Genomic DNA, 20191 nt, shown 5'->3' with positions numbered 1-20191 from the left:
TAAGCTGGAATCCCAACTCTGCCCCTTATTAGCTGTGTGACCTTAAGCAAGTTTCTTACCCTCTCTGTTTCCTATCTGGAAAATGAGAATGGTTATGTCTACCTCACGAAATTGTGAGGATTAAACACCAAACACTGATAGAACGCTTACTATGTCCCAGGCACTATCCTAAGTGCTTTGCGTATCTTAACTCGATCTCTCAACAGCCTTCTGAGTTGGGGGTGTATTCATTTTCTATTGCTGCTGTAGCAAATTACCATAAACTCTTTGGCTTAAAACAACACAAACTTATCATCTTATAGTTCTAGAAGTTAGAAGGCCTAGAATCAAAGTTTCTTCTGGAAGCTTTAGGGGTAGAATCTGTTCCTTGCCTGGACGCTCCAGGGGTGGAATCTGCTTCCTTGCCTTTTCCCAGATTCTAAAAGTCACCTGCATGCTCATGGCATTTTCCTTGCTTCACTCTGTCACTCTGACCTCTGGTTCCGTCCTCGACTCGACTTTTCTGACTCGACTCTGTTGCCTCCCTCATATAAGGACTCTTGCGATTGATTACATGGGGCTCACTCAGATAATCCAGGATAATATCCTCACATCAAGATCCTTAACTTAATCACACCTAAAGAGTCCTCTTTGCTATTCAAGGGAACACACGACAGTTCCATGGATTAGGACAAGGGCATCATTGGGAGCCCATTATTGTGTCTTCCACAGGTGCTACCATTATCCCCATTTCACAAGTGGGAATTGGCATGCAGAGAGATTGACTAATGTGCCAAAAGCCATGCTTTTCCTCCTGACTTTCCTGCCTCTCAGTGGGTTAATGTTTATAAAGCACTTGGAACCGTGCCTGGTTCAAGGAAGCACTAAGCTGGGTTAACTCTCATTGCTATGGCCATGGATGTTAAGTTAGAATGGATAATAACTGCTCAGCTTTAAGTCAGTGGCACCAACACCAAAGGCGGGTCTGCCCTCAGCTGGCCTAATAGTCTCTTTGTCCCCATATACCTTTGGAAGGCAGTCTGGTGTTGATAGAGAGTTTGGGGTTTGGGGAAAGAAAAGCCTAGGTGGGAGCCCAGCTCCTTTCCCTCCAGCTGTGGGTCTTGAGCAGGCCACCTGGGCCTCACTATTTTCATCTGCAGGACAAGACTAGAATGAGCACCCCAACCCTAGCAGACTGGTGGGGCAATCAAGAGGAATCCCACTGGTGGAAAGTGTGTTATATACATCTAAATCAAAGATTAATCTCAGCAGCTATTCACATACATGTTGAATAAAAGAAACATTGGTAATGTGCTATGATTTGAATACAACAAGGGATGCTGGAAGAGAAAAAGGAAAGGATACGTCGGCATCACAACCCAGCACTCACCGCTACAGGTGCCCTGCCTGTTGTAGAAGCCTTTTCCACAGCTGTTCTCACAGCCGCCGTCTCTCAGCACGTGGAGGGGATCTCTGCAGGCCAAGCAGTGCTTCTCCGTTGGGCCCCAGCAACCTGCACAGGACTCATGGCAGACTGCAGACAAACAATAAAATCAGTGAGTATCTACAGCAGAAAGGACTGGTCATCATTTTTCTTTTAAATGTTTTAGAATTCACAAGGAGGATATCAGTTGGTTCCTTAGTTCCTAAACTGCTATTGACACATGTACACCTCAGGACAAACACAACACCCTCTTCTTCAAGAAACTGTTTCTGTGGGCCAGAAGTACAACTTCAGTAAAGTATCGCTAAGAGATTCAGAAGAGGAAATCAGAGGCTTTTGAGAAATGGGATTTACAGAAAAGGAAATCGTAACTTTCTAGAGAAAGATGGACTGGTTAATGAAATCAGATGGTCCTCCACCCCCTTGCCTTTTGTAATCACACCACAGAGTGTCCACAGGATCACCACCTCCCACCTGCAGCACCATCAGAATCAGCTGAGGAGGGATACCTTGGACTCTAGTCCCAGGTTCAACCTTCTGAGGACCCAGTCCTACTTGACATCTATCGTTCTTTGCCTTTCTATCTCTTTCCCCCCAGTATTATCTGTCCTACACATGTGTCTTAAGAACTCACAAAGCTTGCTTTTCTTTTATACCTTGAATTTCTTACATAACTTGCTCCTTTAAGATTTTAAAATGTTCTCCTCTTCAGCATTTGATTTTTTTTTTATTACTCTTCAAGCTCACTCTTCACCTTAGCACTTCTGCAGAAGGACCTACTTTGAATAAGCGAATTTTTTCAAATTTGGCTAGCTGTATGGCTAACCCCTACCTATGCTTTTGTTAATACATCCTAATTCTTAAAAGGTTTCTTTCACAATGGAGCACCAACTAGTTTGCAGAGGCATTGATTCTGACCAAAACTGGTAGGTAGAATGAATGCCTTGCTGCTTGCAAGTAGCTCGTTAACCCTACCTTAGTAATTCAAGTAGGCATCCCTTTGGAGGCAGAAGGAAGGATATCTGCCTTGCAAACCTCAAGATCCAATTCTCTCTTCTCAGTTCTAAATTGCAGAAGCAAGTCCTAATTTCAGACACTTTCTCTCCCCAAAAAAGGTAGGGATGATTACGAATTGCATTAAGTGCTAAAAAGGGCTCTGCAATAAACAGTAACAGTGGTGGGGGTGGTGGGGACTAGCTGTAGATCAAAAGGATGAGAGGCAGCCAGTCACAGGGAGTTGGACCATCACGAGCAGCTCTCGAGGAGGGAAGGAGCACGTGTATTTGGGGAAACTGAGGGCTGCCCCTGTGGCTGGAGTTGGTGAGGCACAGTGGGGGGCCATGGCATGATTCACGGCTGCAGCGATAGGCAGAGGCCTGGTCAAATTTGACCTTGGAGACCAAGGAAAGAAATTAGGATTTTTATCCTAATTACCATGTGAAGTCCTAAATGAGCTCACGCAAGACAGACACAAGATCTGATTGAGATGTTTCAAACCACTCTCTGGCTGCCATGTAGAGAGGGTTTAAGGACCTGCTAGCAAGCAGGAGACCAGCACGGAGTCTACTGCATGACCCAGGTGAGAGGGGACTTGGACTAGTGGGGGGGGAAGCAAAGACAAAGGAAAGTTTCCTTATTTATCATCTGGTTCCCTTGTGAGATCGTAAGCTTCATGAGGGCAGGGCCCATTTCTATTTTGTTAACTCTGTAAAAGGCACACTGCTTGTGCTTTACAAATGTCTCTCAAGTGACTTCATTTATATTTAACTCCTTATTCATATTTTATAAATGTAGAACATGAAAATACTGTCCATATGCAGGGTGAGTTTAAGGATAAACTTACCCTTAAGCTTAGGATAAGTTTTAGTTATAATTTACTTGGTACTAAATTATAGTTAAAGATGTGGATGCAAAGATCTCAGTTAACAAATTCTACCCTTAACACACATGAAATCTGCCTGACATTCATGTATTCCACCACCCTTTCATTACTGAGTGTAATCATCATCTGAAGAGTCAATGACTCTTCAGGCCTTTGCCTCACTCACTCTGGAGTTGATCTAAAGTCATTACCAAAACAAACAAACAAAAAATCCACTCTCATTTCTAAAAAGTTATGCCAAGCTGATATATCAACATTCAACAGAAGCACACAAAGACACATGTAACGCATGTTCCCAGATGCCCACAGGTAAGCCACGTTATCTGAGGTCTGCTGCAGGAACACTTAGAACACTCTGTCACCTAGGTGCACCGGTGATTGCGCAAACTGCACTGGGGCATAAGTGCCGAGGAAATGATGCATGGAAAGTGAGGCTGAAAAGACAACAGGGGTCAGACTTCCAACTTCAGATGGGCCAGGGTACGGACCTTGGACTTCATGCCATGGAAAGTTTTAATCAGGGCAGTGGAATGATAACTTCTGCTTTTTAGAGAGTTCATTCTGGCAGTGGGGAGAAAAGAAAGTAACTCAAGACATCTGTAGGGGATGAAATCATCTTTGTCCAGAGGTACAGAGGAGATAAGAAATTAAAGCACAGCTCCCTAGCTCTCTTCAGTGACTGGCTGAATAGCAGCACAGACATGCAGTTATACTGGTTGCTAAAATAGTAAAATACTTTCAAACTGGTTGATAAATGACTGTCACCCTGAGTTTCATCCCCAGAATCTCCACCCAACACCATGCTCCACAAACAAAAGATCTGACACAGGAGAAGGTCTGGGGTCCCCTCCTTCTCTCTGATGTGCATCTGTGCCATACTGCTTGTTAGATACTTTTACTATACCCTTGGTGTTACCAATCTGGACAGTGACCAAAGAATGAGCAGGATGGCCTCAATCAACAGATTTAGGGATGGCATTCAGGCCCCCCACAAATTGAGCTCTCCTTAACTTTCCAGCTCCATCTTCCACTATCTCCCTTTGCACACAAATTCTACGAAGCAGGGCGCCTTACATGTGTCATGTGCCCATATATGAGTTCTGGATGCCCCACACAGGATTCACGCAGCCCACAATGTCACTGGCTCCTTCCTTAGCCCCTAAAATCCTGTTTATATGTAATTTCCTGTTTATATTTCCTAAGTTGTCACTACTTCTGTGAAGCTTTGCTAAACTTGTCTAATAACCATTCTCTACGTTCCTGCAGCATGTTGCATATGCCTCTCTTATTATATTTATCCTACTGTTCTAACTTACTCAGTTACGAATCAATCTCAATGGAATTCAGTCTTCAGTGGAATTTAATACCCTCCCAAATGGGGACGATGTTTTAGTCATTGTAAACCCCCAGTATCCAGACTGATGCCTGGCACCTAGTCAGTACTCATTAAATGTAGGCTAAATGAATGCACAGCAGATTTTTAAAATTGATTATAGGGAATTCATCCTCTCAGTTACCTTCTACATGGAAACAACTCACCACAAGGTCATAGTCTTAAGACATAACTTAAGAGAAACTTGAAGCTTTCATACGTACTTAATAAATGCTGAAGTCCAAATCTGCTTATGATGATAAATACTGATGCTGCATCTATATAGAGTACCAAACATGACAGTGGTCCTACTGTTTTTTTACATATTACACAAAAGACATGTTCCATGGCCAGACACAACAGCAGAAGGAATTTTTATTTCAACACAGGAATATGCTGAACTGTCATTTCTTATAATGATATACTTCCACTGTGGTTTCTTTAAAATAAATTGTATTGTGTATATTTAAGGTACACAACATGATATTATAAGGTGTGTGTATATATATTTATATATACATAATTATAAAAGGTGTGTGCGCATATATATACACCTTATAATATCACACTGTATACCTTAAATATGTACCTTATATATATTTAATAATATATATGTATGTTTAATACACCTTATATTTTATAAGGCTAAGTATACATCTGCACCTTATATTTTATATTTTATATACAGTATATATATATATGCACCTTATAATATGTTATATGCCTTAAATATATATACACACACCTTATAATATCATGTCGTATACCTTAAAATATATAAAGAGGATTAGTATATATATATATCTATATATATATATCAAGAGAGAGGAACAAATTAACATACCCATCTTCTCACATAGTTACCCATTTTCTCCTGTGTGGCAAGAACAGCTATAATCTACTGATTTAGCAAAAATCCCACTGTGTTTGCAGTTGATTTCTAATTTCTAACACTGAACATATGCTACCACCGCTTATCTCTCACATATGGCTTTTATTATATTTGGGTTATTATAAAAAATAAGAGGTCACTCCCTGACTTTTCACCATAATTTCTCTTAGTGATACATTTCAGATCACACAGGATTTGAATTATATGTTGTGAACATTGTGGCAATAAATTTTAAAAGAGGGTGAATAAGAGAAAGCTATATTTTTATCTCATGTGTAACAGATAATTTATTTGGTAAGATCCCTGACTTTTCTGGAGCATAACCAGACATGTGTTGGCTTCTTGAGCAACTCATTTCAAAAATGAAAAGGAACAAATTACTTTTCCTTTGGCAATTCTTTACTGAAACCCTACTCTAAAAATAACACACCTCTTTTTGTATTTGATACTTTTCAAATAGAAGATTGCTTTAAATATGTTTTAAGCTATGCCTCTCTAAGAATAAAATGCAGCCCTTTTCCAGGGAAACATTAAAAGCACTTCCTGTAAGCACCTTATTTTTCACAAAGCCTTCCCAGACCCACAGCAGTGGACACAGACACCCATTTGCTCTTTTCTGTGTCCGTTTGGAGTAAGTTTCCAGAGAATTAGTACAATTGATTTGTAGTTCCTCTGAGATTCATCAGTGAGGCTGCAGTTCATATTTTCAAACTGCCAAGATGTTTTTACTCACAACTGCACAGAAAACGCCCAAACTTTAGGCACAAGCAGGTGTGATATACGCAAATCAAATGCCTTCATTCTGTTATTATCCAGTTTGTGGCAACTGCCAGCTTTCATTCTCATCTTGAAAATGACTAGGTAATACTTGCCAAGTTTTGAAGTATTATCAGGAGACAGTGGGTAAATTTTCAATAAGAAGCTCTTGTTGAATGAAAAATTTTTTCTGTCTTGAACTCAACTTCACTGTTCCCTGGTTTCCTAATCTGTACAGTGGAAATAATAATATTTGTTACACCTAGTTCACGAGGACATGGAGAGATGGCAAGTTTGGAAAAGCAGAGAATTTTGTGTGTGATCATATGAATGGCATGGGGGGATCTGCAGTTTGTCTCAACTGCTGTCAAAAGCAAAGTAATTTTAAAGGGAGCAAATTAAAGTGCAACACAAGACAGAAGGGGGAAGGATGGAAAAGACTACAGGAAAGGTTGGCTCACTTAGAAAGGAAGGGAAGGGAAGAATTGCAGCCTGCAGGGATTTGGCCAGCAGCTATATGAAGGGGCTCCAGCCTTGCCCAGGGGCTTCACACTTAGAAGCTCTTTCCTTGCAACCTCTACAAAACAACAGCGAAAGCTCTTTGAAAGTGATTGGAAATACCTTGGTGAAGCTCTGATGCCTGAAAGACCACTTCCCCCTCCCCAATCACAGCCCCACAAGAGGCCAAGGCTGGTCGCCTGAGATGCTATAACTCTAGGCTAATTTAAAGGAAGTTCCAAAAACATCTGAGCCATCACCATTTTTGATCCTTTTACTCCAATCTTCTGTCCTTTCTCAGACTGGGCCTCTGCCTGCTACTGCATCCCTTTGCCAATTGAAGGCTTTACACCTGAAATGGGAATGTCTGGTCTCCACATATTCTGAAAACTCCTAAGTACTTGAGGAACTTCATAATAGAAAAAAATACAAACACGTAAAAAAAATCGCCAGCATCATCAAAAGCTGGAGATATGCAAACCAAACAGGAGAGCAGCAACTAGATGCACTGGATGAGACATGCACATTATATTTTTAAACTGCAATTACTTTCTCACCACCTAATAACATGTATGCATCCTAGAAACAGTGCTTAGTGAGAAAAAAAAGTCAAGGAAGAAGGAAATATGTGGCCGAGTTTGGTGGCTTGTGCCTGTAATCCCAGGAGTTTGGAAGGCCGACGTGGGCGGATCACTCCAGGTCAGGAGTTCAAGACCAGCCTGGCCAACATGGTGAAATCCTGTCTCTACTAAAAATACAAAAAAATAAAATTAGCAGGGTGTGGTGGCACACGCCTGTAGTCCCAGCTACTCAGAAGGCTGAGGCAGGAGAATCGTTCAAACCTGGGAGGCAGAGATTACAGTAAGCCAAGATCGCGCCACTGTACTCCAGCCTGGGTGATAGAGTGAGACTCCATCAAAAGAAAAAAAAAAAAGAAGGAAATATCTACCCAGGCATACAAAACAATAAGAGCATATACATACAAAAAGTACACACTAAATCACATTAGTGTAGTTATTTAAAAGGGGAGCTGGGAAGAAGGGGAATGGGAATAGGGCATGATAACAAAAGGAATAGACAGGCAGATGGATGGGCAGACAAACAAGCAAGAGAATAGCTTGGCCCAGACCAGTGATGAAAATGGGCCATCAACTGACAAGCATGATTAACTCCACGTGCTTCATAAGAATCCCAAAAATAGGTAAAAGAAAAAAATTAAACAAGATTTCATTTTACATCAATCAAACTGACAATTTAAGAAGGCTTGTAATGCGTAGTGTTGACAAGAGTGCTGGCAAGTAGGCACCCTTATACATTTCTGGTAGGAGTACAAATTAGTACAACTTTCTTAAAAGAGTGTAGTATGTTACTCTGTGTCAAAAAGCTTAAAAACCATACATAAACCTTTGGACCGGGTAGTCACATGTCTAAAAATTGATTCAAAAATATTCACCACAATTTCTACGAAAAACGTTTACATCATGGTTACATAAAATTAAAAAAATTAGGAACAAATATCAAACCATAGAGGATTGGCTAAATGAATGATTGCATAGCCAGAGGCGGAAAATTATACAACAGCTTTAAAAAGATATTGTAGAAGGATAAGTAATAACATAAAGAAAGCAAGCAATAAAACTGTAAATAGAGTATGATTTTAGTTTTGAAAAAAAAAGTGTATGTGTATAGACACACAAAAAGATATCTTTATAAATTAGGAAGACATACACCAAAATACTAACAGTAGTGATTTGCGGGAGTTTGAATTAGGAATTTTAGCTGACTTTTTATTATACCTTGTATTATATTGACTTTAATTATTTTTTGGAATAAACATAAATTCATTTGGTACTTGGGGGGAGTTTTAGTAATTTTCCTAATGTTGGAGGGAGGAAAGCTATAGTCCTTTTCCCTAAGGTACATGCTAGGTAAATAACTTGTTAACCTATTAACCATGATTGTGATACAGCTGAATGATTTACCCGTCTTGAGTAATATATTTGAATTCTTAGCAGGGTCTTTGGTAGACACAGAACTTGAACCAAAGGAAATTTCTTCCCAGCCAATGAAGGCTTTGGCAGGTCCACATGGACCTTTCATTGCTTCGTAAGTTAGAGGACAAAGCCAGACATTCAGCTCATCAGGAGTATCTGGTAAAGTTATCTCTTCTATCTCCTGCCCCTCTACCTATATTCCTAAATCGACAACACAGGTATAATCCAAGGGTTTTCAAGACCACCAGCTTCTCAGCTTCTACTCATCCTCTGTGACCACTGAAAATCCACAGCTGCTAGGACTCCCTGTGTTCCCTCCCCAGTCCTACACCCAGTGGCCCCTGTTAATTAAATGCCTATTGTCTACTCCAGTGATGTCTTCTGAAACTGAAGAGCCAAAGGCGGGACCGCCAACCAAAACAACCTTTTGATGGGAGAGTTCTCAGACCTCCTGGGTGCACTAACACAGCTGCTCAGATCTCAGCAGCAACAACAGGGAGGTGCTGTTAGCTCTGTGGGCAGCACAGAAGCAGGGGAGGGCAGAACAGGGACAGTGCTTGGGTGGGGGATGGAGAAGAGAAAGAATGTATGCCATACAGTCTAGCTAAAATAACTGAGAACCTTCCAAACTGGGCAGAAAGCCAGAAGACTTGTCACTAGTTGGTACTCCATAGCTGAAATAGTTTGGGGTTCAGATTTGTCAGGAAGAATGGGATCTGTCTGAAAGATAAACTCTGTGGCATCTGTGACAGGCTTTCTCTGATGGTATGTGATACTTTTGTTCTGTCATTTGTCTTCTGGCATATACAGCAAGGGTCTAGAAGTGGCAAAGACAAATGCCAAACACAGCCAGCTTCCTGCCAAAGCAAAGGGCCCAGACACAACACCACCAGCTGTTTTCCCCTCTTCTCTCCATTTATTCTGTACATGAATATAATATCCAAAGAGAGAGGGGCCTTGGAACACTGTTGTCACCTGCCTCATTGGGTCTTGTTTACTCAAAAAAACTTACATTCTAGGAAGGCAATCCTATTGTCTTCCCTTCTGAATGTCCCGAAATACTCCATGGACACGACCCAAGTTTTGAAGACAGTTTATTTTATAAGTCACCTTCCCAACTCTGATAAAGCACACAACTATGTTAAACATGAGGAAAAGAGAAGAAAAAGAGGGGTGAGAAAAATAGTCTGTAATTATCCTGAGGCCACAACTAGCCAGAAATTGCTGACAAGGAGCAAATAGTGGAAGCCAAATGGAAGATAGGTCATATATGTAAGCCAAAGTTTAGTCATGCCTGTACATTTCTGTTCATTGCTCTCTATGCAATGGTTTATCACATTTTTTCTATCAAAAATTATTCCAGAGGGCCACAGATATACTTAGCACCATGTGAAATTCAGAAGTATATGGCATGTCCCTGCCCCAATGACTGATCATTTCCTATCATATTCCCCTGTAAAGTATCTTTATAGCACTGATAATAATTTCATATAATGATAACTATCTAAGTATTTAAAATTATCTTGTTTATTTGTTTAGAGGCACTCTCCTCCCATTGAGGAAGTTAAGTTCCTTAACTAGAGAGAAGTTTTCTGTCTGCTTCACTCTGTATCTCTGGTGTCTGGGACAGGGCGTGGTACACAGAAGAGGCTCCACAAATATTTATGCATGAACAGAATGGCAGAGACAGGAGATACCACTTGAAGCAATAAGTCACCTTTATGAGACAGTCAGCAATTTAGTAAGAGACCATAATTGCTGTAGAATGCCAAAGAAGTTCTGAACAATGCACAGGATTTAAAGAATAGAACAAAATGAATGAAGGCAGTTGTAGAAACATGCAGGGCCCGTAAACTGAGTATGTGACCCAGCAATGAAACTGAGACTGACCCTCCAATCCTGGGGTATGTTGCAAGGGCCATGGAGGTGATACCAGCTTGGCAATGACTATCCCAACAGAGAAAGGGGGGCCCCTGTCTTGCGAGGAGGGCTCCTGGATTTCAGAACAGTAGTTTCATAGGTGCCATTGTCAAGAGGTCCACCCAGGGCACAGCCAGGCTGGGATAAGTCATGTGTTGGAACACAACACCAAGACCCATTAAATCTCCGCTGCTTTGGACCTGGCTTTGCAAGGTCAGTGCTTCATTTCTGCAAATGACTGGCTGCTCCAGTCAACCATCGTTCCAACAAATAATTAACTTCAGAAGGTCCACTGCTCAGGCCACAGCTTTTAAATCTCAACTAGGTCAACATCCTAGATGTGAATTTTATAGGTTTTTTTATTATAAACTTTTCCTCTAAATATGTCACAATATTGGCTAAGAAACAAATAAGCATAGATTCTCATTGTTTAATCTGAGCACTTAAAGAAAATTTTCTTTCCTTTTTAAAGAAAAAGGGATTTTAATTTGTTGTAAAGAATACAGTATACTGTTCTCTCTGTATTTACTTCTCCATAACATATAAGAGCAGATTTTATTTTAGATGAGACATTAATGGCAGAAAGCTCTTTGTTGCTTAATGTAAGCTATTTGGTTTTTATCTCTATAGGTTGAAAAATAAAGGAATGGTTTCAATAACATCAATAGCTGCCTTTTATGGTCCACATACTAAGGCCAGGCATAATGTATTTATACATTTCAAACAGCTTTTCTAACCTTCATAATAATGGTTTAAAGTAGATAATATCATCTCCATTTTGCAGTTGAAAAAATTGAAGTTCAGAGAGGTTAAATGGTTTGCCAAAGCCCTCTTGCAGCAAGTGGTAGAGGTGCAATTCAAAATAATCCTATCCCTTATAATCCTGTAAAATGTTCAGTTGCTTGATTCTTTACGTCTCAAAATCTGAGACCATACAGCACTCAGATATAGAATAAACTTCAAAGGCTTTTGGATTTTGTTTTTGTTTGTTTTGTTTTATTTTACATCTCTATAAGCAACAACTAACCTGCCTTGACTGTGAGCTCACTATAGGCAAAGAGTGAATCTTATTTATTTTATACACTTCCTGTACTCAGGACCTAGAACAATGATCAAAAAAGAAAGGGGAAATGAAATGAAAGGAACAAGGAAGAAGGACAATGGAAAGCAGAACCCAAGTCTCTAAGCTTGTATGAAGGGCTTTCTAGACACCAGGTACCATCTCCTAGACCAGGAGTTCCCAACCCCCAGGCACAGATCAGTTTCAGTCTGTGGCCTGTTAGGAACTGGGCCACACAATAGGAGGCAAGCAGTGGGTGAGGCAGCATTGTCACCAAGCTCTGCCTCATAGGAGCGAGTGCAAACCCTACTGTGAATTGCCCATGTGAAGGATCTAGGTTGCAGCTGCTTATGAGAATCTAACTAATGCCTGATGGTCTGAGCTGGAACAGTTTCATCCCGAAGCCACCCCCAGCTCCCCAGTCCATGGAAAAATTGTCTTCCATGAAACCAGTACCTCATGCCAAAAAGGTTGGGGACTGCTGCCCTAAATGGAGTATGTGCATTCACTCATTCAATCTTCATAGCAGTGCGATGTGGCAGATATTATGTCCCTGTTTTACCCATAAGGCAATTGAAGCGTGGAGTTAAAGAATAGGTAAGTGACAGAGGCAAGATTAGAAACCAGGTGGTTTAGGCCAGGCGCAGTGGCTCACGCCTGTAATCCCAGCACTTTGGGAGGCCAAGGCGGGCAGATCACCTGAGGTCAGGAGTTTGAGACCAGCCTGGCCAACATGGTGAAACCCTGTCTCTACTAAAAATACAAAATTAGCTGGGCATGGTGGCACATATCTGTAATGCTAGTTACTTGGAAGCCTGAGGCAGGAGAATCGCTTGAATCCAGGAGGCAGAGGTTGCACTGAGCCAAGATCATGACAAGAGCAAAACTCTGTCTTAAAAAAAAAAGGCAATAAATAATAGAAACCATAAACCAATTCAAACAAACAAACAAAAAAAAGAGGCCAGGTGTGGTGGCTCATGCCTGTAATCCCAGCACTTTGGGAGGCCAAGGCGGGCAGATCACTTGAGGTCAGGAGTTCGACACCAGCCTGGCCAATATGGTGAAACCCCATCTCTACTAAAATACAAAAATTAGCCAGGTGTGGTGGTGAGTGCCTGTAATCCCAGCTGCTCAGGAGGCAGGAGAATCGCTTGAACCCAGGAGGCAGAGGTTTCAGTGAGCCGAGATTGTGCCACTGTACTCCAGCCTGGATGACAGAGCGAGACAAGAAAGAAAGAAAAGAAAGGAAAGGAAAGGAAAGGAAGGGAAGGGAAGGGAAGGGAAGGGAAGGGAAGGGAAGGGAAGGGAAGGGAAGGGAAGGGAAGGGAAGGGGAGGGGGAGGGGAGGGGAAGGGGAAAGGGAAGGGAAGGGGAAGGGGAAGGGGAAGGGGAAGGGGAAGGGGAATGGGAAGGGAGAAAGAAAGAAAAAAGAAACCAGGTGGTTTAGCTCCAGGGTCCAAGCTCTTAACCACTGGGCCAGGCTCCCCATAATATCTGCGCCTGCAGAATGAAGGCAGCATTTGCCTTGCGGTACACATGGCTCTATCCTCAGGCCTTTGTGAATAAAATATGTTTTAAGTAGACAAACAAAACATTGATACACATATAAAAATGGGCTAAATCCTACTCTTTCTCTTTTCAAAGATTACAACCTTATGAGCTACTCATTTTAACGTAATCTTACATGGTGCGTGTTGTTGGTTGTTTTAGCTTTTCTTCTTATGGACTCTCATATCTAAGATTTGTGTGCACAGTTCAGTGGTCCCACCAGAGTGGAACAGAGGCTGATTGAAAAGAGGGGCAAGACAAGCAAGAAAGAATGTTCTCATGACCTGGCGAGTTCCACCTGGATCCAGTTTAGATTTAATATCTGAGTTTTTAAGATGAGTCAATGGAACCACTGTTCTGGTAGAGGGAATAGAGTAAATCCAAGGCAAGTGATACCAAAGAGCCAGGCAGGAAGAGTGCAAGGTCAAGTATTGTGGTGGGGAAGGTGGGGAGGGGGAGCAAGGATCATCCATACATGTATAAAGCCTGGCCATCAGTCTCCAGGTAATTAAGCAGTGGGCTATTAATTCCTGGAAATGGGTGAGAGCAGGGCAAGCGGCAGGAACCAAAGCACAAGCTCAGTGCTAGGTCTGCAGAGTTAAGAAGAGTGGGGTAGGATGGGCAAGAGGGGATATTAATCAGATCCAGCTGTTGGCAAAGGACACATAGGGGTTAAAGCAGAAGTTTGAGTGCCAGAACTAAAACGTGAGCTTTGGGTACTAACAGGGTGACCACTCTATGGCCCTACCTGCTGTGAAAAAAGGCAACCTACATCTGTCTCTGGTTTAGTTCATATAAAAACAAGCTAGTGCTAAGCCTTAATGTACGGTGGTCAAAGCATCAAACTCTGGAGTTGTGAAGGCAGGGGAAATGAAGCAGGGACTGGTATGGAGTGCATCATGTGGCCTATAATTACAACATTATTCAGTTTAATCATGCAAAATATGTAACAATAGTATTAATATATGCACATGTGTTTATATGCATGTGTGTGTTTGTGCATATACCCCTAAATTTAAGAGAAAAGAGAAAATGATAAGGTCCCCTATGGGTAAGATCCTCGGACAGGACTAAGTGTTTTTCTTTACTCCCTGTGGTTTACCTGCTTGTACTCTTTTGTTGAAGAGCCATGTTTATCTGCTACTTTTTTTCCACTCTGCCCTTTATTCAACATAGTGAACATGAATATTAATCAGGTGATTTCTGGTAATTAGTTTCCTCAGCACAGCACTCAGTTTCTTTGGGTTTTGATGGGCCAATAAAGTGGCAACTTATCCCAATCATCACATAAATGACCCTGCCAAGAGGAATCAATCCAGAAAAACCTGTTGTTACCATAAAATGGCAGGCTTCTTTTTGAAAAGTTTAGCACATATTGGAAGAGCACCAGCTGAGTGACTGACTTCTAAGGTCAGTGGTGAAAAGTCACCAAAAGTGGTACAAGCATGAATATTGCAAAGAATTCCAAAGCTGAGAAAGCTTATCTGGAAAGATAATCTTAGTGCCAAGACAGTATATGAAAATTGATCACAACCTTAGCTTTAATTTTTAAGATCCACTCTCTCTCTCTCCTTTTGCTCTGTTTTTTTTTCTCCTTATTTTATGCATAAAAATGCAACCAGCCTGAACTAAAGCAAATTGGTTTAATTCCCTGGAGGGAGCATGAACAAATTTTCCCAGCAACTTTCTGCTAGAGGCATTTGTGTGTGGATATGTGGATGGAATGTGAAGCAGTGAGCTACGTAAACCAGTAATCAAATGAAATATTACCCATTTCAAAATGCCCTAAACTAGCATTAGCATCACCAATTAAAACAACGGGCATGGGAGAAAGGAAAATGCCCTCCTCCCAAAAAAGTCATATGTATGTGGTATGTGTGTATTTCAGGGGATGGAGGTGGTACAGAGGAAGAAGTAAAACCTAGGGGAAATTAACTGCCTTTTAAAGACAAATCTGTCATGAGTGCTAGCAGGAGATCTCTTTGATGGGATAAAAGAAAGGAGTAAAGACATTCAATGATTTCATCAAATTAAAATTTCAGCAGTTTACCTAAATTGCCCAACTATTAGACACTTATAAAGGTATTTGTATGTGCCCACTTTGAACCTGTTTTAAAGTAACAGATAGAACATGATAAGCTATAAACACTAAGGGTTCTTTTCTGTTTTATGGCTGAGACTTCTATTGAAATACTGGTCTTTGAAGGACGACCAAGTGGTAGTATTCTCATTTATTCATTCATCATACACTTGTTCAACAATGCTAAGAACTTTGTGCAGCCCTTGATGCTGAGGATATAGACATGCAGGGGATATTCTTGTAGACACCAAAGAGCCTCCAAGCCAAACTCAGAAGCTATTCTGCCTTCCACACTCTATAACATAACTAATCACAAAACAGGCCCTGCTACACTCATATCTCTGTGGCATAAACAGTATTAGTGTTTCCTTTCAACATGGCTTCCACAACCCCATGAGCTCCACTTCTGACCATGACCTGGAATGGAGATGACCATCAGCCTCCTCCACATAGGACCTGCACATGGCCCGAGTGCTCATTTAGCCTGCACATCTGATTAATACCATGAACTTAGCCTTTTTAACCTCAATCATTTTCCTGCAAATGATTTTCCTGAAAATCTAACCAAGGGTGTGAAAGAGAGGAGCATATCAGCTGCCCCTCAGATTGGCTCACCTTCTGATTCTCATCACTGACCCACCCTTATGTTTAGCTGCAGAGAGTAGCTATCACATCTCCCTGGCATGACATCCAAGACCTTCCCCTGGTCTATCTGCCTTTTCAGATTTCCTTGCCACCACACACCCTGCCTTAGTTTCTGGGCACATCTAATTATCTATTCTCCTGAAGACAAACTCGTATCTCTGCCCCTTGTCTTTGTTTTCATCATTAACCCTGATATGGTTTGGCTCTGTGTCCCAACTCAAATCTCATGTCAAATTGTAATCCCCACGTGTCGAGGGAGGGACCTGGTGGGAGGTGATTGGATCATGGGGGCAGTTTCCCCCATGCTGTTCTCATGATAGTGAGTGAGTTCTCATGAGATCTGATGGTTTAAAAGTGGCACTTCCCCCTTTATTCTCTCTCTCTCTCTCTCTCTCTCTCTCTCTCTCCAGACACCATGTAAAACGTGTCTTGCTTCCCCTTTGCCTTCTGCCATGATTCTAAGTTTCCTGAGGCCTCACCAGCCATGCAGAACTGTGAGTCAATGAAACCTCTTTTCTTCATAAATTATCCAGTCTCAGGTAGTTCTACATGGCAGTATGAAAACAGACTAATACAACTCCCATCTTCCATTTCTGCATTTAAAAAAATTATTTAGACATTTACTTTTTAAACTTATAATCTCTATTGAAAAAATGGCCAAGTATAATCAAACAAATTAAATTATATTATGACTACTCCCACCTCAAGACACTATTATGATATTAAGAATTTCAACTAGATCTCAATTAAAAATATAAAATAAAAGTAGGCATATAAGTCCACTAAAGCATATTGATAAGAACCAAATAACCTAATAAGGTTATGAAAACATCTCAACATGTATCATTTCTCTAACACACTGTTCTCCTCATCCCATCAGAAGACTTGTTTAGAGTTTCTTCTCTTATTTGAAAAAGGGCTTAGAGCTCCTGGTGGCCCCAGATCACTTGGTGGGGTCAGGGTTGGGGAGCTGTCTTGGTAGCTGGCCCAGCTGTGGCCCAGCCAGAGATTACCTGCACAGGAATGGCGATCTTGGTAGAAGCCGTCCCCACAGGTAGACACACACTGCCCGTGCTGCATCAGCAGGGGAGGCTGGCAGGATGAGCACTCCAGCCCACTGGTACACGTGGAGCACTGGGGCTGGCAGGCTGACTCCAGATAATGTTGAAGAAAGAGAAAGGAACCATTTGATTAGCTGAAAGACACCACCCCCATGCCAGTGCTTACACAGCCTAATCTTGAGGCTCCAGGTCCCAAACAGAAAATGCAGAAAAATAATTTTAACAGCCATCATCTGTATAGCACACAGTTCATGTCAGCCACTGTTTGAAGTGCTTTATGTATATGAATTCATTTAATTCTCACAACAACCCTAGGAGGTAGATATTATTAATCCCAACTTTACAGATGAGGAATAGACTCAGGGAGATTAAACAACTTGCCCATGGTCACATGAGGCTGGCATTTGAAACCAAGCAGTTTGGCTCAGGAGTCTGTGTTCTTTTCCTCTTATCCAATAGCCCCCAATATCTTTGTCACTCAACCTTTTAGCAAGAAGATCTCTTGCCCCTTTTCCACCAATACTGTATGAAAGAGATATAAGTAACTTTCAAAAAGGTTGAAGATTATATGAATTAGGAAAGAAAGTATGGAGAAGTGAGTAATTACAAAAATAATAAAAGCAGCTAACTCTTATTAATCCTTGGCTGTATCCCAGACATCAGTCTAGGCACTTAACCTGTATTAAAACACTTGATACTTATAACCACCCTCTGAGGAAGGTACTGGAATTACCTTCACTTTATAGATAAGAATGTGGAAGATACCAGGTGACAATGGCTCACACCTGTAATCCCAGCACTTTGGGAGGCATAGGTGGGTGGAACACTTGAGTCCAGGAGTTTGAGACCAGCCTGGCCGACATGGCAAAACCCTATCTCTACTAAAAATACAAAAATTAGCCAGCGTGGTGGCAGATACCTATAATCTCAGCTACTCAGGAGGCTGAGGCAGGGAGAATCGCTTGAACCCGGGAGGTAGAAGTTGCGGTGAGCCGAGACCATGCCACTGCACTCCAGCCTGGGTGACAGAGTGAGACTCCATCTCAAATTTTAAAAAAAAGAATATGGAAGCAGAGAGAGGTTAAATATTCACAGCCAGGTATGAACCTACACACTTTTTTTTTCTTTTTTTTTTTGAGACAGAGTCTCACTCTGTCACCCAGGCTGGAGTGCAGTGGCGCAATCTCGGCTCACTGCAACCTCCACCTCCAGGGTTCAAGAGATTCTCCTGTCTCAGCCTCCCGAGTAGCTGGGACTACAGGCGTGTGCCACCACACCTGGCTAATTACACACTTTTAAATGGATAATTAACATCATAAGTAAGAAATAAGGGGAATAGTAACTAGGATTTGACATCAACCAAGTCAACTCTCCCAGTTAAGTTCTCCTTCTCAGATGTAGCATCCAGAAATGCACATAAACCCATTCTGGATCGTCTGGTAGCCCATAAGAGATAAGCTCTATTACCAACTATCTGTTTGACATTGAGCAAGTTGGTTAATTTCTCTGGTCCACGAGTTCCCCATTTGCAAAATTAGAAAGTTGTAGTAAATGATCTTGAAGGTCTGTGTCAATTCTAAGTTTATATCCTGGATTAATTGAGTGCTGTAAGAAATGAGCCCAGGCATCCTGATGACATTACTATCCTTGAAAGTCTTCAAAAATAAAAAAACTCAACTGTGACTACCTAACAACCTCCACAACACCTGTCTTCCAATAAGCACCAAAATACCTATAAAATGTCAGAAAAAGAGACCTGCAGGTAGAGAGGCCAAGCAACCTAGAGATGACATTACTACCTTCTAGAGGTTTTTAGACGTTGTGCATCTCAAAAACATGCTGCATGCATGACCCCCTCCTTGACAATACTGAGCCTCAGTTTAACAATCACAAACTTTGATGAATCTACCTCCCACACACCACCACCTCTGGGTTGTCCACTCGGAGCCATACCTAAACAGAGACTGCCAGCTTGGTAAAAACCCAGTCCACAGCTGTGCACACACCGTCCATTCTGCAGTAACTTGGTAGGATCTTGGCAGAGATCACAGTGGTCTGGAGACTGAGAGCATGTCAAACAATCTGGATGGCAATGAACTGAAATCAAGGACAAAGAAGTGGAGAACTCAGTGAACTCCATCTATTATTTCTCTTACATCCTTCAGAAAAGAATCTACAAGGTGTGTAGCATTACACAGAACATGAAGAACAGAAAATTGTGGGACTTAGATAGGAAAAATCCTCCTAAATAGCAAAAAAAAAAAAAAAAAAAAAAAAAAAGCATGTCAATGCAAGATTGCAAGAAAGTTTTCCTTGTCTGAATTTCATCACTGTCTCCCATAGCCCCAACATGAAGATACTAAAAGAACAGCCTCTACCTGCTGGAATACTTCAAGAAACAGGAATGACTACTTCCATAATGTATTATTTAAACAGATTCAATAATTTATGATACCTCCGATGTTCTTCTTAAGCTTCGACATGTACAAACAGTTCAGACATAAAACCCACAATGTTGAAAAATAGTTATTTTTATCTAAGAAAAATGCACCCCATTTTCTTCTTTTTCTCCAAAATTTCAAATCTCATTTTCAGTAATTGGGGTTATCACTGAATTTAGTGGTAATTATCAGAAAGGGACTTCTTTTTTCAGGTTTTGAAGTTGTCAAGGACCTGATTTTCAATATATATAGTGCATAATAGTATGCTAAATGTTTGTTTTGGAAAGCCCAGAGAGCCACTTTGGTGAAGGCAACATAATTAAGCCATAAAGTTGCTTTGCTTTTTCCTTGATAAACACTTCAGAAAAATACTGCAATTAGCCAAAATAAGCTGAGTGCAACAAGAGCAACTGCCAATATGAAAATTATGGCCGCCCATGAATGAAAACAATTAATTATGAAATATGAATGGAAGAAAATGCCACTTCTCCAAGAGAGACTAAGCTTATAGGCAAACTACTACTCAACCAGAGCAACTCCAGTGCCTGCCAACAATTATTAACTGGAACTAATTCAACCCCAGGTGATTTGAAAGCAGAATTGCAGAACAAGTAGATAAA

General features: G+C 41.2%; 1 protein-coding gene across 1 annotated transcript in view; it reads right to left on the bottom strand.

Annotated features, from left to right (window-relative positions):
* FRAS1 (Fraser extracellular matrix complex subunit 1) overlaps positions 1–20191 on the bottom strand; it is a 458426-nt gene that overhangs the window by 227714 nt on the left and 210521 nt on the right. Inside the window, exons 13-15 of the mRNA XM_030819038.1 lie at positions 19084–19227; positions 17083–17217; positions 1370–1513 (exon numbers count right to left, since the gene is read on the bottom strand). Of these exons, the coding sequence (XP_030674898.1) occupies positions 1370–1513; positions 17083–17217; positions 19084–19227 (423 nt within the window). The remainder of the gene's footprint in view (positions 1–1369; positions 1514–17082; positions 17218–19083; positions 19228–20191) is intronic.

Source organism: Nomascus leucogenys, chromosome 9 (genome assembly GCF_006542625.1).
Source record: "Nomascus leucogenys isolate Asia chromosome 9, Asia_NLE_v1, whole genome shotgun sequence".
NCBI classification, from domain to species: Eukaryota; Metazoa; Chordata; class Mammalia; order Primates; family Hylobatidae; genus Nomascus; species Nomascus leucogenys.
This window is presented reverse-complemented; position numbering and strand designations above follow the sequence as displayed.